Source organism: Panthera pardus, unplaced genomic scaffold (assembly GCF_024362965.1).
Source record: "Panthera pardus isolate Hobbes unplaced genomic scaffold, ASM2436296v1 HiC_scaffold_12, whole genome shotgun sequence".
NCBI lineage: Eukaryota > Metazoa > Chordata > Mammalia > Carnivora > Felidae > Panthera > Panthera pardus.
In genome coordinates, this window is record NW_026526677.1 from 53,699,074 (window position 1) to 53,716,506 (window position 17,433).

General features: G+C 37.8%; 1 protein-coding gene across 1 annotated transcript; it reads right to left on the reverse strand.

The window, feature by feature from the left end:
• Nucleotides 1-824: 824 nt before the first annotated feature.
• LOC109260036 (olfactory receptor 51Q1-like) lies at nt 825-1,784 on the reverse strand. Its single transcript, XM_019438023.2, has one exon. The coding sequence runs from the start codon at nt 1,770-1,772 to the stop codon at nt 825-827; it is 948 nt and encodes a 315-aa protein (XP_019293568.2). The 5' UTR covers nt 1,773-1,784.
• Between the last annotated feature and the right edge of the window lie 15,649 nt (nt 1,785-17,433).

Genomic DNA, 17,433 nt, shown 5'->3' on the forward strand with positions numbered 1-17,433 from the left:
ACAAAACAAAGCAAAGCAAAAAACCAAGGTTCCTTCTCCAGTTTGGCTTTTGATATTTGCCACTGATCTTCGCAATGGCTTTTCTTTTTAAATTTAATCTGAGAAACTTAACAGAAACCCATGGGGGAGGGGAAGGAAAAAAAAAAAAAGAGGTTAGAGTGGGAGAGAGCCAAAGCATAAGAGACTCTTAAAAACTGAGAACAAACTGAGGGTTGATGGGGGGTGGGAGGGAGGGGAGGGTGGGTGATGGGTAGTGAGGAGGGCACCTTTTGGGATGAGCACTGGGTGTTGTATGGAAACCAATTTGACAATAAATTTCATATATTGAAAAAATAAATAAATAAATAAATTTTACTTTATTTTGTATTTTTTTGAGAGAGAAAGAGAGGGAAAGAAAGGGAACTAGCAGGAGAGAGGGCAGATCAAGAGGAGACACAGAATCTGAAGCAGGCTCTAGGCTCTGAGCTGTCAGCCCAGACATAGTGCTCGAACTTGTGAACCACGAGATCATGACCTGAGCTGATGTCTGACACTTGTTTGACTGAGCCACCCAGGCACTCTTTAAATTATATTTTTAAATATTCTTTTTCTCAAAGTCATATGGTTAGTGAAGTGTAATGTAGGGTAAAAGACTTTAGGAAAAAAACCGTAGGTTTTTTAACTTCCAGTCAAGGAAGTATGATTTCTATTTATTTACAGCAGAAGCTTATACAATACTTATTCTTTTACCCATCTGTGGTACTTACACTTTTGATGGCAGTAGTACCTGCTCTTGACTCCTTATTATTAAATAAAATTCCTCCAGTAAACCTAAATTCCACTCATTAGTACACTTTCCTCTGGAAGAGTAGATTGAAGATTCCCTGGCGGATCTGCTTAGTCTTGACACTGTAAATGATGGGGTTCATCACAGGCGGTGCCAACAGGTAGATATTGGCCATGATAACGTGGACCAGCGGAGAGGCATGCTTGGCAAATCGATGAGTCATGGATACTCCAACCATGGGAACATAAAGGACCAGAACAGCCAGCACGTGGGATAGACAGTTATTGAGGGCCCGGAACCGCTCAGTCCAGGAGGCTGTGCCCAAGATACTCTTCAGGATGAGTGTGTAGGAGAGCACAATGAGCAAAGGGTCCATCACAATAATGAGCAAAACAAGAGCAAATCCATACCAGCTATTGACCCGGATATCAGCACAGACGAGGCGGATCATATCCTGGTGGAGGCAATAGGAGTGAGAGAGAAGGTGGGAGCGGCAGAAGGGCAGGCGCTTGAGTAGGAAAAGGGAGGGGAGAACAGCCAGGACACAGCGGCAAGTGATGGCTAAGCCGATCTTGCCAATGACTTCACCGGTGAGGATGGAGGCATAATGCAGAGGGCAGCAGATGGCCACATAGCGATCAAAGGACATGGCCAACAACACAGAAGATTCCATGAAGGAGAATCCATGGAGGAAGAAGAACTGGGCAAAACACGCTTCAAAGCTGATCTCATGAACGTTGAACCAGAGGAGCTGCATGACTGTGGGCAGGGTGGTGAGGGTGAGGCCCAGGTCGGTCAGGGCCAGCATGGAGAGAAATAGGTACATGGGCTGGTGGAGGGATGGCTCCTTGCTGATGACCGTGAGAATGGTGGTGTTACCCATGATGGAGATGGTGTAGAGGCAGCAGAAGGGGATGGAGATCCAGATGTGGGAGGCCTCAAATCCAGGGATGCCAGTGAGGATGAAATAGAAGGAGCCTTGTGTGGTATTAGTCACTTCAGGCATGCTTCTTGAATGCAAAACCCAAATCTGTGTGTTCCACAATAAGAATTTAATCAGTGTGCTACTACCATAAAATGAATATTTTTAAATCTTACATCTAAAGATGTGTCTGGAATTCCTGTTTTTAAAATTTATTTATTTAAATTCAAGTTAGCTGATATACAGTGTAGTATCAGTTTCAGGAGTAGAACCCATTGATTCATCTCTTATGTATAACACCCAGTGCTCATCCCAACAAGTGCCCTCCTTAATGCTCATCACCCATTTAGCCCATCCTCCCGTATTCCTCCCCCCCAGAAACCCTCAGTTTGTTCTCAATACTGTAGAATCTTTTATGGTTTGCCCCCACTCTGTTTTTATCTCCTTTTCCTTCCATTCCCTTATGTTCATCTGTTTTATTTCTTAAATTCTACATATGAGTGAAGTCATATGGTATTTGTCTTTCTCTGACTGACTTATACACTCCAGTTTCATCCACCTTGTTGCAGATGGCAAGATTTCATTCTTTTTGATCACTGAATAGTATTCCATTGTGCATATATATATATATATGGCATCTTCTTCTTCTACACAACACTTTACAGTTCACATTTCACTAGCCAGAGCACTAGCAAACAGAACTATGGATTCTTCTTCCATAAATTTCTACTTAAAATAACCTTATATTCCCTACATTTAGCCAACACTATGCCCTAAAATTTAGCGTTATGCTTTTTGTTGTTCTTGTAATACACTTATCAGCAACACTTGTATATATGTACAGGTACCTAGAAACTTACAGATACTCATTTACCACTGAATCTTCTGTCAGCAATATTTCCAAAAACCTTCTGGTAATCAAATCAAGAGATTTATTTTAGTTCATCTTATACTTGACACACAAAAAATAAGATTCTGGTGATGACCTCCTTCTCTTCAGTTGAATGGGAACACTGTGAAGGGATGGAAGTTTGGCCACATCCAGAGGTCTTGTTTGAGAAACTATATGGATAACAGGGACAATTTTATTTGGGGTAGTAGAGTAGGAGGCACCTCTAAGGTAATGATTACAGGTTTGGTTTGTGCATGTTGAGTTTGAGGTTTATGGGAGCTACCCAAGAGACATGACAATTGGACAGATAGATATGAGGCCCAGGAGGACAGAGGAGAAATCCACTAGGAGTCTTGGGAGTCTCTGGCATATTAATGGTAAGTGAGAACCTAAAAGTTGATGTGACAATCTAGGCAAGAATTTAGGGTGCGAGAGGAAAAGGCAGAGGACAAATCAATAGAAGGAAATGTAAAATTTAGCAAATTGTGTACGTATGAAATAAAAAGCAAAGAAAACAGGAAGTACTGCTCAGGAAGGTATTGGAACACAAAGGAAGTGGGAGTCACAGAGGCCAAGAAGGTAAAGGGTATGGTCACCACAGTTTAGTGCTGTTCAGATACTCAGAGAGCACCTATTCAATTTAGGGATGTCAATGTCCCTAGTCATGTTTTGGAAAGACATTTTGATAAGGTATGGGAGAAGTAGCCAAATTAAAGTGGCCTGAAGGGTGAATTACTATGAACGATGGGACAGTTTCTGAAGACCTGTGTTCTAAAGGGAAGCTATACTGCCCTCTAGGGGGTGAATGCAGAATTGTATTCTTTGAATAAAAGAATTTGTATAACATGAGTAAATGAATAGTTACTAGTTTTGGGAATGTTCTGAGGACAGCTGTGAACTTTCTTTTGAGGAAACACACATAGCACTTAATGGGTACCTAGTATTCATGGAGTATAACTATATTCCCCGTAAAGTGTCTATAAATCTAAGAATCCCTGGAAAATCAAACCCCAAGACTTTAGAAAATAATGCAAAATAAAATTAGGGAAAATGAGAAAAAGAAGGTGAATATAAAAATGGGATTTTTTTGATTTAGAAAAATTGAAAAGGTCAAAAAAATTCAAAAATTATTTCTTTGAAAGGATCACCATAATTTGAAACCCTTTGGGAAATGTGACCAAGAAAAACCAATATATATATAGGCAAATATTAAGAAATGAAATGTAATGATAGAGCCAACTGTAGGAAAATTGTAGAGGCCAATGAGAAGTCATCTTCTTACCGACCACCCCCTGAACAGTCCAAACTCCTCTTTGTGCTTTCTTGTTTCTTCAGTGGTCTCTGGGGCTTCTGTTCTCTGCCCGGTGGCTGAGTGTGCTTATATGCTCATGAAGATCCCAGGCTGAAATGCAGGAGGTGGGTGAGGAAGCATCTAGAGGGATCTTACAGGAATATGAACATTGTACCCAGAGACCTGAGGCCCTCAGGGATAGAACCAGAAAAAATAACAGTAATAATTATAATAGCACCTAACATTTACCAGGTGCTCAACCTGTACCAACAATTGAGCTAGCTGACTCACAGAAAGTTTTTGTTAGGTGACATGGGAAAGACACAGCCCATATCCTGGCAGATCTTTTCTCAGTGATTATTCTGCATACTACCACAGCCTACCTCGTTTTGAGAGGGAGGTTATGTTGGAAGAGTTGCTATTTGATGTTGTCACCTTGAGTATGACAAAACTCAGATTTGATATAGCTGGAAGATGTGAGGGGGGAGGTATCCCATATCTCTATTCAAAAGTCATAGAGGCAAAGCAGGATTTCTTCTTCCAGTGTCTTACAGATGTTAGCTTCAACATTGTACTTCACTTGTTCCCCAGGAGGGCTGGCTTTCGATTCAGGAAAAAAAGGGCTGTGGTGAGTGTTACCTTGAGATAACTGACCTCAGGTTTAATGTGTGACTTTATTTACCTTCTACTTCTCTCTAGACCTTGGAAATCAGCAGCTGTTTAGATATGCACTGTGAATGCCTCCTTTGTTTTCTATCACTGAAGACAGTGTTTCAGCAAATGTGCCTTGGCTTTGATGCCTCCTATATCTGGCCTACTTGGATTTTAGGATCTATTCTGGCTCCACTCCAAGGAATATCAACCTCTACAACATTTCCACTGCCTCAAAAGGAGATCATGAATATAGAGCAGAATATACAGTTACAAACCTGAAAATGTAGAAATTAAATAACACAGTTTGGCTGGGAAGGTAGTGTTACATTTAGGATGCAGTATTAAGTACATGATTACTCCATCTTTAGTAGTTAAGGCTTAAAAGACATAATTTAAAATTGAAAAGTAAAGTGTTAAATTAACACTAATCAGTATGAAGGTAAAATGTCAAAATTGATAAAATATGGATAATACTGATAATTTTTTTAAAGAAGTTTTCTTTTTTCTTTTTTTTTAAGTTTATTTATCTTTAGAGAGAGAGCACAGGAGAGAGATAGAGAGAAGGAGAGAGAATCTCATGCAAGCTGTGTGCTGTTAGCACGGACCCCGATGCGGGGCTTGAACCCATGAACCGTAAGATCATGACCTTAGCCAAAACCAAGAGTTGGACACTTAACCGACTGAGCCACACAGGTGCCCCAATACAGATAATCCTTGAAGTTGAGGTTCAATGAAGAATACATGGGAGTTCTTTATAATGTTCTCTTTTTTTATTTTTTAAATATTTTTCAATGTTTTTTTAATGTAGTATATTTGAACATTTCCCTAATAAAATGCTTTAAAATAAGAGAGTAGGTAGAAGATGGTGGTGGACTGGGAAGTTCATCAACTTCATTATTACTTATAGTAAGAGATTAATAGACATTGTCAAAAAAGAGAATATTAAATGTGTATGTTTTTGTAGGGCACACAAGATAATAATTGTTTTTACATTTTTAAATGACTGAAACAAAACAAAAGATGATGGTCTTTTGTGGCATGTGAAAATTATACTAAATTCAGAATTTAGTATGCATATATAAAGTTTTATTGGAATACACTCTTGCTCATTTATTTATGTGTTGTCTGTGGCTGCCTTCATACTGCAGTAGCAGAGTTGAGTAGTTTTGAAAGAAGGCATATGACCCACAAAGCCTAAAATATTTACTATCTGGATTTTGTAGAAAAATGTTGCCAACCTCAGACCTAGTAAGAGATGGACATAAGAAATAAACAAATTTCAAAGAAATGGAGATATAAATTTTCCCAATCATATGAAAAGATGTTCACTCTCACTTATAATAGAAAGTAATTGAAATCAAATTGAGATTTTTTTTTATTCATCATATTAGCAAACCCAAATGGTTAAAATACAGTGGTTGAGAAAGGTCTGATGAAAGAAACATTTTCATAATTGCTGATGGGACAGTTAATAGGTATGACTTATATGGAGATAAATGACAATACCGTATCTACCAAAATTGTAAATACACAGAATCTTTTACTGACAATTTAATTCCATTTCTAAAAATAAGTCAGTCAGAGAAAGAAAAATACCACTTTGATTTCACTATGGATTCACCATATGTGGAATTTAAGAAACAAAGCAAACGATCATAAGGAAAAAAAAAAGAGAGAGGGAGGCAAACCAAGAAACAGACAAAAAAGATGCTTAACAATAGAAAACAAACTGATGGGCACCAGAGGGGAGATGGGTGGGAGGATGGGTGAAATGGGGGATAGGGATTAAGGAGTGTTCACTTGCCATGTTGAGTACTGGCTGTTGTATGAAGTGTTGAATCACTATACTCTATACCAGAAATTAATAGTGCACTGTATGTTAACTAACTGAAATTTAAATTAAAACTTTGAAAAATTTAGCTTACAAATGTATTCACATGTATGCAAACTGACATATATACAAGACTATTCACTACACTATAAATAAGAAAACAAAAAATGGAAGCAAGCTAGATATTCATCAACTGAGAACTAGTAAATAAATTCCCATAGCATGTAATGTATCAGAATCAACACAGTGAAATATTATGTGTATGTAAAAGCAAATGGTTGTGCCTGGTTATGAATGATCTCAAAGATATAAACTTATATAAAAATCGGCTAGAGGGTAGTGCACAATGTTCACTGGGAAGAAGTATAAACACACATAATTTCTAGTTTATACATAAATGCCTTTCTAAAGAAAAATGTAATACACTGAAAATATTTTTTGACTTTGGGGAGGGAAACCAGAAAAACTGAAATAGAGACTTGTAGTGAGTGTATATATACATATATATATATATATATGTATATATACACATGTGTATGTATATTTATACACATGTATACACACACATACACACACGTATGTATTCAATAGGAAAACTCAACTTTGTGAATCTCTGACATTGCCAATAATATTTCAACTGTGTGGAGGTCTAATATTGTCAATAATATTTACACTAAAATGCGGTGACAAATAACATCAGAAGGGATTGAATGGTAATTTAAAGAATGCTAAATTCTTTGTTTATTTGAAGATGAAAGACATTTTGAGTAACTTTTGACTTTGTAAACTATGTATGTTTACATTTTAGTCATAGAATAAAAGTGCAGTTTATAACTCCAATACAAATAGGGGAAATAATATTTAAAATATTTTAAATCTGATAGAAGACAGGAAAGGAAAAAAATATATATGTAAATAAACTCTAGAAACCAGATAGGTTGAACAAACAGAATTGTTTCAAGTATTAATAATAACACAAGTACGGACTCACAGTGACAGAAACAATGGCCGGGAAGACAATAACAGGTGAGAAGGTTTTCAAAAATGGAATCTAGAAAGCATGGAGATGGCCAGTAACATTTCATAGAGCAAGGAAATACAAAACCTAATTGACTACAGAGGAACAAGTGACCAAGAAACTTAGCAATTCAAACTCAGAAAGCTACCTGAACTTGAGGCGTTTGGAATTCAGGAAAGCAAGGGCATAAGACTCAAAACTGGAGATTTTGTGTGAGAGGACTCAAAATTGTGGATTTTGTGAAAATCACTGTAGGGTTAAATTAGAAGATTCAGTCCTTCTCACCACACAAGCACATGCTTATCACCCTCTCAGAGTGTCAGACTGCATTTTTTATGCACATTTTTGTTAGGATATGACATTCATAGATAAAAGTACTCATGTTTTACATGTATAGTTTAATAATGATCACAAAATGAATAGATCCTGTATCCTTAATCCAGATCAAGAAATAAGACACTGCTGTGCCCCAGTGGTCAATTTGAGTAGGCTGTTCCATACGCACTTGAAAGGGATGTGTAGTATGTAGTAGTTGTTGGTTTCTTTTTCTTTAGTTGTTAATTAGATTAAGGTTTTAAGTAATGTTTTCCAGTTCTTTTTTTTTAATTAAAAAAAAAATTAATGTTTATTTATTTTTGAGAGAGAGAGACAGAGTGTGAACAGGGGAGGGGTAGAGAGGGAGAGAGACACAGAATCCGAAGCAGGATCCAGGCTCCGAGCTGTCAGCACAGAGCCTGATGCGGGGCTCGAACCCACAAATTGTGAGATCATGACCTGAGCCAAAATCGAACACTTAACCGACTGAGCCACCCAGGCGCCCCTTTTTAAAAAATTTTTATTAAAATTTCAGTTAGTTTTTGAGGAACCTCCACACTGCTTTCCAGAGTGGCTGCACCAGTTTGCATTCCCACCAACCCTATGACCCAGCAATAGCACTGCTAGGAATTTACCCAAGGGATACAGGAGTGCTGATGCATAGGGGCACTTGGACCCCAATGTTTATAGCAGCACTCTCAACAATAGCTAAATTGTGGAAAAAGCCTAAATGTCCATCAACTGATAAATATATAAAGAAATTGTGGTTTAAGGGTGCCTGGGTGGCTCAGTCGGTTAAGCCTCTGCCTTTGCCTCAGGTCATGATCTCGCGTGAGTTCGAGCCCCGCGTGGGGCTCTGTACTGACAGCTCAGAGCCTGGAGCCTGTTTCAGATTCTGTGTCTCCCTCTCTCTGACCCTCCCCCGTTCATGCTCTGTCTCTCTCTGTCTCAAAAATAAATAAACGTTAAAAAAAAAAAAAGAAATTGTGGTTTATATACACAATGGAATACTACTTGGCAATGAGAAAGAATGAAATATGGTCTTTTGTAGCAATGTGGATGGGACTGGAGAGTGTTATGCTAAGTGAAATAAGTCATACAGAGAAAGACAGATACCATATGTTTTCACTCTTATGGGGATCCTGAGAAACTTAACAGAAGACCATGGGGGAGGGGAAGGAAAAAAAAAAGTTAGGGAGGGAGAGAGCCAAATCATAAAACTCTTAAAAACAGAGAATAAACTGAGGGTTGATGGAGGTGGGAGGACAGGAAGGGTGGGTGATGGGCATTGAGGAGGGCACCTGTTGGGATGAGCGTTGGGTGTTGTATGGAAACCAATTTGACAATAAACTTCATACATTGAAGAAAAAAAAAACAAAAAAAACAACAACAACAAAAAAAAATCTAGAAACTTTTTACCCATCTTGCGTGTTACTTACATTATGAAATGCCCCTCTTATTGCTGATAATGCTTTTGCCTTGAAGCTTACTCTATCTGATATTAAGTAAGGCTGTCACAAGGTTTTTTTTAGTTGGCAATTACAAGGAATATCTTTCTAAATATCTTTACTTGAAATGTTTCTGTATCCTTATATTTTAGAGAGCTCTTAAAAGAAGACCATATAGTTTTAGTTCTGTATGACAATATTTGGCTTTTAATTGGAGTATTATCCATTTATTTTCAATAAATTAAATGATTTGAATGCATTTAAATTTGCCATCTTACCATGTATTCAAACTTACCATATTCTTTTCTCATATCTTTCTTTATATTGGATTACTTACTGTTTTATTATTATATTTTCATTTATATAAGATTTTGGTTGAATGGTTTTCAGAGAGATTAAAAGAGAGATATTTTGCTTATCAAGTGTTATGGATTGAATATTTGTGTCCCCAAACCTCAATATGATGGTATTAGGAAGTGGGTCTTTGAGAGGTAGTTAGGTTTAGATGGGGTCATGAGAGCAAGGCTCCCATTATGGTATTAGTGTCCTTATGAAAAGAGGAAGAGAGATCAGAGATCTCTCTCTACCCACCATGTGAGGACACAGCAAGAAGGTGGCTATCTGAAAGGAAAAAAGTCTACCAGGAACGAAATCTGCTGGCACCTTTACCTTGACCTTCTCAGCTTCCAAAACTGTGAGAAATAACTTTCTGTTGTGTAAGCTAAGTCTGTGGTATTTATGGCAACTCGAGCTGATTAATACATTGTCTAATTTATATTAGATTTTTACTACTTAATAGACCATGCAGGAACTGACGACTAATTTAGTTCCACTTACCTCTCCCCATCTTCTGTCCTTCTGCTGATATGTATGGAATTTTTACTAATTTAAAAATACAAAATATTACATTTTTTCATGCCATCAGTCTTTATTTACATTTACTCTGGTATTGTTCTGTATTGCTTCTTGCAGCTCCATACTGTTATCAAATGATTGCCCTTTAAGTGAGTGTTAGTGGGGCACCTGGGAGGCTCAGTAGGTTAAGGGTAGTCTTGATTTCAGCTCAGGTCATAATCCCAGGGTCGTGGGACTGAGGCCTGTGTTGAACTCCATGCTCATCGTGGAACCTGCTTAAGATTCTCTTTCTCCTTCTGCCCCTCTCCCCCACTTGGGTTCTCGCTCTCTCTGACAAAGGGGGAAAAAAAGAGATTTCATAAAAAGAGGGATTGACATTTAAAAATAAATAAATAAAAATAATGAAAAATTAAAAAAATTAGCATTAGTGATGGATTCTCTGAATTTTTGGGCTTCTGGTTTTGAATGACATTATATTTCTCTATATAGAATACATATTGGCATCTTTTTTATTTCAGGTATCACTCCATTGTCTTTTTTCTTCTGTTGTTTTTTTGTTAGAAGATCAGAAAAAGATGTTACTGGTTATTATTTTATTTTATTTTTAATATTTATTTATCTATTTATCTTTTTATTTTTCTATAATTTATTCTTAAGTTAGCTAACATACATGTGTATATGGTGTGCTCTTGGCTTCGGGAGTAGATTCCTGTGATTTATCACTTACATAAAACACCCAGTGCAAATCCCAACAAGTGCCCTCGTCAATGCCCATCACCCACTCCTCCCCCCTCCCCCATGACTCCCTTCCACCCTTAGTTTGTTCTCTGTATTTAAAAGTCTCTTATGGTTTGCCTCCCTCTCTGTTTGTAACTATACACACACACACACACACACACACACACACACACACACACACATATTTTTTTTTTCTTTCCTTTCCCCCATGGTCTTCTGTTAAGTTTCTCAAGTTTCACATATGAGTGAAAACATACGACATCTGTCTTTCTCTGATGGACTTATTTCACTTAGCATAATACCCTCCAGGTCCATCCACATTGTTGCAAATGGCAAGGTTTCATTATTTTTCATTGCCAAGGAGTATTCCATTGTATATATAAATTACCTCTTCTTTATCCATTCATCCATCGATGGACATTTGGGCTCTTTCCATACTTTGGCTTTTGTTGATAGCACTGCTATAAACATTGAGGTACATGTGCCCCTATGAATCATCACTCCTGTATCCTTTGGGTAAATTCCTGGTAGTGCTATTGCTGGGTTGTAGGGTAATTCAATCTTTAATTTTTTGAGGCACCTCCACACTGTTTTCCAAGTGACTGTACCAGTTTGTATTCCCACCAACAATGCAAGAGTGTTCCTTTTTCTCCACACCCTCGCCAACATCTGTTGTTGCCTGAGTTGTTAATTTTAGCCACTCTGACTGGTGTGAACTGGTAGCTTAATGTTGTTTTGATTTATATTTTTCTGATGATGAGTGATGTTGAGCATCTTTTCATGTGGCTGTTAGCCATCTGGATGTCTTCTTTGGATAAATGTCTATTCATGTCATCTGCCCACTTTGTCACTGGATTATTTGTTTATTGGGTGTTGAGTTTGGTAAGTTCTTTATAGATTTTTGATACTAACCCTTTATCCTATATGTAATTTGCAAATATCTTTCCCATTCTGTTGGTTGCCTTTTGGTTTTGTTGATTGTTTCCTTTGCTGTGCAGAAACTTTTTATCTTGATGAGGTCCCAATAGTTCATTTTCGCTTTTATTTCCCTTGCCTTCGAAGACGTGTCAAGTAAGAAATTGCTGTGGCTGAAGTCAAAGAGGTTGTTGCCTGCTTTCTCTTCTAGGATTTGATGGTTTTCTGTCTCAGATTTAGGTCTCTCATCCATTTTGAATGTATTTTTGTGTACGGTGTAAGAAACTGGTCCAGTTTCATTCTTCTGCATGTTGCTGTCCAGTTTTCCCAGCACCATTTGTTAAAGAGACTGTCTTTTTTCTATTGGATACTCTTTCCTGCTTTGTCGAAGATTAGTTTGCCGTACATTTGTGAGTACAATTCTGGGTTCTCTATTCTATTCCATTGGTCTAGGTGTCTGTTTTTGTGCCAGTACCATGCTGTCTTGATGATGACAGCTTTGTAGTAAAGACTAAAGTCAGGGATTGTGATGCCTTCAGTTTTGGTTTTCTTTTTCAAGATTACTTTGGCTATTTGGGGTCTTTGGTGATTCCATACAAATTGTAGGATTGTTTGTTCTAGCTCTGAGAAGAATGCTGGTACTGTTTTGATTGGAATTGCGTTGAATGTGCAGATTGCTTTGGGTAGTATTGTCATTTTAACAATATTTGTTCTTCCACTCCATGAGCATGGAACATTTTTCCATTTTTTGGTATCTTCTTCAATTTCCTTCATATGTTTTCTATAGTTTTCAGCATACAGATTTTTTACTTCTTTGGTTAGGTTTATTCCTAAGTATTTTATGGTTCTTGGCGCATTTGCAAATGGGATTGATTCCTTGATATCTTTTTCTGTTGCTTCATTATCAGTGTGTAGAAATGCAACTGATTTCTGTACATTGATTTTATATCCTGCACCTTTGCTGAATTCATGTATCAGTTCTAGCAGACTTTTGGTGGAGTCTTTTGTGTTTTCTATGTAGAGTATCATGTCATCTGCAAAAAGTGAAAGTTTGATGTCTTGTTTGCCAATTTGGATACATTTTATTTCATTTTGTTGTCCAATTGCTGAGGCTAGGACTTCCAACACTATGTTAAACAACAGTGGTGAGAGTGGACATCCTTGTTGTGTTCCTGATCTCAGGGGGAAAGCTTTCAGTTTTTCCCCATTGAGGATGATATTAGTTGTGGGCTTTTCATATATGGCTTTTATGATGTTGAGGTACGTTCCTTCTATCCTGACTTTATTGAGAGTTTGTATTAAGAAAGGATGCTGCATTTTGTCAAATGCTTCTTCTGCATCTATTGACAGGATCATATGGTTATTCTCCTTTCTTCTATTAATGTGGTGTATCACACTGATTGATTTGTGAATATTGAACCAAACCTGCAGCCCAGGAATGAATCCCATGTGATCATGGTGAATAATCCTTTTAAAAATTGTTGAATTAGATTTGCTAGTATCTTTTTGAAAAATTTTACCTCCATTTTCATCAGTTATATTGGCCTGTAATTTTCCTTTTCAGTGGGTTCTTTGTCTCATTTGGTTATCAAGGTAATGCTGGCTTCATAGAATGAGTCCAGAAGCTTTCCTTCCATTTCTATTTTTTTGGAATAGCTTGAGAAGAATAAGTACTAGCACTGATTTAAATTCCTGGTAGAATTCCCTTGGGAAGCCATCTGGCCCAGAGCTCTTATTTGTTGGGAGACTTTTGATAACCGATTCAATTTCTTCACTGGTTATGGGTCTGTTCAAGTTTTCTATTTCTCCCCATTTGAGTTTTGATAGTGTGTGGTGTCCAGGAATTTGTCCATTTCTTCCAGCTAATCCAGTTTGTTGACATATAATTTTTCATACTATCTGCTAATAATTGTTTATATTTCTGTGGTGTTGGTTGCGATCTCTCCTCTTTCATTTGTGATTTTCTCTGTTTGGGTCCTCTCTCTTTTCTTTTTGAGAAGTTTGGCTAGGAGCTTATCAATTTTGTTCACTCTTTCAAAAAATCAGCTCTTAGATTCATTTGTCTATTCTATTGTTTTTTTTTTAATTCTATATTGTTTATTCCTGCTCTAATCCTTATTATTTCTCTTCTTCTGCTGGCTTTGGGGTTTCCCGCTGCTCTGTTTCTAGTTCAGTTAGGTTGAGCTTAGATTCTATATTTGTTACTTTTCTTGTTTCTTGAGATAGACCTGGATTGTGATGTATTTTCCTCTTAGCACTGCCTTTGCTGCATCCCAAAGGGTTTGGACTGTAGTGTTTTCACTTTCATTTGCTTCCATATACTTTTTAAGTTCTTTTATTTCCTGGTTGACCCATTCATTCTTTAGTAGGATGTTCTTTAACCTCCATGTACTTGGAGGATTTCCAAATTTTTTCTTGTGGTTGATTTCAAATTTTGAAGCATTGTGATCTGCAAATATGCATGGTATGATCTCAATCCTTTTGTATTCTGCTTTGTGACCCAGTTTGCGATCGTTTTTGGAGAATGTTCCATGTGCAATCGAGAAGAATATGTGTTCTGTTGCTTTTGGATGAAAAGATCTGAATATATCTGTTAAGTCCATCTGGCCCAATGTGTCACTCAGAGCAATTGTTTCCTTACTGATTTTCTGCCTAGATGATCTCCTCTTTGTTGTAAGTGGAGTATTAAAGACCCCTACAATCACGGAATTGTTGTCTACACATTTATTTATGTTTGTGATTGATTGATTGATTCATATATTTGGGTATTCCACATCAGGGGCATGAACACTTACAGTTGTTAGCTCTTCTTGATGGATATACCCCTTAATTATGATATAATGACCTTCTTTATCTCTTGTTACAGTCTTTGTTTTGAAATCTAGTTTGTCTGATATAAGTATGGCTACTCTGCCTCTCTTTTGACATCCGTAGCATGGTAGATGGTCTCCATCCCTTCGCTTTCAATCTGTAAGTGTCCTCAGGTCTAAAATGAGTCTTGTGTAGGCAGCATATAGATGGATCTTGGTTTTTTATCCATTCTGATACCCTATGTCTTTTGACTGGGGCATTTAGTCCATTTACACTCAGAGTGATTATTGAAAGATACGGATTTAGTGTCATTGTGTTATCTGTAAGTTTTGTGCTTGTGGTGTTGTCCCTTGTCCTTTGTAGATTTTGCTGCTTTCCACTCACAGAGTCCCCCTTTAGGATCTCCTCTAGATCTGGTTTAGTGGTCATGAACTCTAGTTTTTGTTTGTCTGGGAAAGCCTTTATCTCTCCTTCTATTCTAACTGACGGGCTTGCTGGATAAAAGTTTCTTAGCTGCATAGTTTTCCTATTCAGAGCATTGAATATTTCCTGCCACTGGCTTCTGGCCTGCCAAGTTTCAGTGGACAGGTTTGCTACTACCCTTATGTGTCTACCCTTGTATGACAAGGCCCATTTGTCCCTAGCTGCTTTCAGAATTCTTTCTTTATCTTTGTATTTTGCCAGATTCACTATGATATGTTGTGGCATTGATCTGTTTTTCTTTATTCTGAACAGGTCCTGTTTGCTTCCCCAGATTAGGGAAGTTCTCCCATGTAATTTGTTCAAATAATCCTTTCTTTCTCTCTTCCGGAAATCCTAAGATACGAATATTATTTAATTTCATTGAATCACTTAGGTCTCTGATTCTTCCCTCTTGGTCTAGTAATTTCCTTTCTCTTCATCATTTTCCATAATTTTATCTTCTGTTTCACCTATTCTCTCCTCTGTTTCGCCCATCTTTGCTGTCACTGAATCTAGTTTATTTTTCACCTCATTTACAGCTTGTCTTAATTCATCATGAAACTGTAAGGTTGACTCCATGGGGGGAAGAAAAAAGTAGGAGAGTAGAAAGATAAGGAAGAGAAAAGAGAAGAGGAGGAAATAAAATAAAAGAAAAAATAATAGCAATTAAAAAATAAACAGAAAAAAAAAGAAAAACAACAAAAATAAAATTAAAAAAACAGACTAACATGCAAAATCTGAGAACAGTGGTCTGTTGGTGCCTTGGAGACAGTGGCTGTACTGGTTGGTGGAGAGCGAATGACTGGTTGTGTGAGTGTCAATCTCACCCCAGTAGATGAGCAGTTACTAGTCTCTGAGGGGCTTGGTTTGGCATAAGTGGTCTGCCTCCCCTGGTAGGTCACTATCCGGTTCCCTGAAGCCCCACTGTGTTGATATTGGGAAGGAAAAGGGTGACCCTCCCCCTCAATCTCTCCCCCTCAAAGTGTCCCAAACCGTGCTGTTCAAGCAGCCTTCCCAGAGCAGTGTGGGTGCTGGTGGGCTGGTTTGTCCCACTCCACAGTCTCCCTGGGATTCAAAATCCCGTGTGTGAGAGGATCCCACACTGTGGACCAAAATAGCACCACTCCACCCAGCCAACAAAGGGCCTCTGCCTGGCACCTGCAGGGTCTTTTGTTCTTGGAGCATTGATAAACCCTCTTCTCATGGTACTTTATGGAGGTGATGGCTTTCTTTCAAGTGCACCTGTGAGAGTGTTACCCAGTCCGGGGTTGGCTCTCCTTCCCACGAGATGCACCCACATGCATTGGCCTCCGGTCTGGAGATAGTTCAGCCACCCTGAAATCTCTGATCTTCACTCCTAAGGCTGTTTGCAAAGTGGAAACTGTCTCTCTTTGTATTCTTTGTCTTCCAGACTGTGGTCTGGAGAGGTTTTTCTCTTATCCAAATATGATCCCACACTTCTACAGCCTCTCTTTCGTTTCTTCACCAAGGGGTACCCCCCACACTTCCGTGCCTACACCGCCACCTGCTTTATCTATCCCAATCCCTAAACATGCACCTCTGAACCACCAAGCTGTTTCTGTAGGTGCCTAGAGAGGTTTCTGTTAGACTGTAGCCTGGATTCCTGGAATTCCAAGTGTTCTGATCTCATTACTGCTGAGTTTGAGGGAGGAGGGAAATTCTGGTATCCCTACTCCTCTGCCATGTTGACTCCTTCCCCTGAAGATGTTAATTGTTTTCATTGAAAAATGGACAGATTGATTTGCAATGCTTTTTCTCTTTGTTTTAATTTTAACATGTTCTCTTTCATTTTTACTTTTCCACTCTATGAATTTGAAGTGGCTAGGGGTATATTGGTTGTTTTGTACTTTTCCTCCTTGTAGTTTATTGTGTTTCTTGAATTTTTTGCTCATGTTTTATGTAAGTTTTGGAAAATATGTATATTATTATATCTTAATATTGTTTTTTCCCCAGGATACTCTCCTTCTAGGGCTCCAATTCCTTGTGTACTTGAGCTTTCCAGCAAATACCATATGTGTTTTAAGGTTTTTATTTATTTTGTTATACTTTATCCTTTCATGCTCCAGATACTCAACATTGTCTGTAGTCTGGATATGATCTGAATTACTTTCCTCCTGTTTTGGTTCTTTATTCCAATTGTGTCTAACATGATTAAATCCATCCATTCAGTCTTTAATGTCAGTTATATTTTAGTATTTCATTTTATTTTTAATAGTTTCCAATTTGTTGCTTAAATTCTATATTTTGCAATGTGAATTGTAGGCTATAGTAATCAAAATCATTTAAATATTTGTTTATTTATTTTGAGAGAGAGAGAGAGAGAGCACTATTAGTGTAGAGCCTGGTTGAGCTCAAACTCACAAACTGTGAGATCATGACCTGAGTTGAAATCAAGAGTCAGACACTTAGTTGACTGAGCCACCCAGGCACCCCAGTAATAAAAATTATTTAAATGTTTGTGTATGCTGATTCCTAAAGCTGGATCATCTGTGGA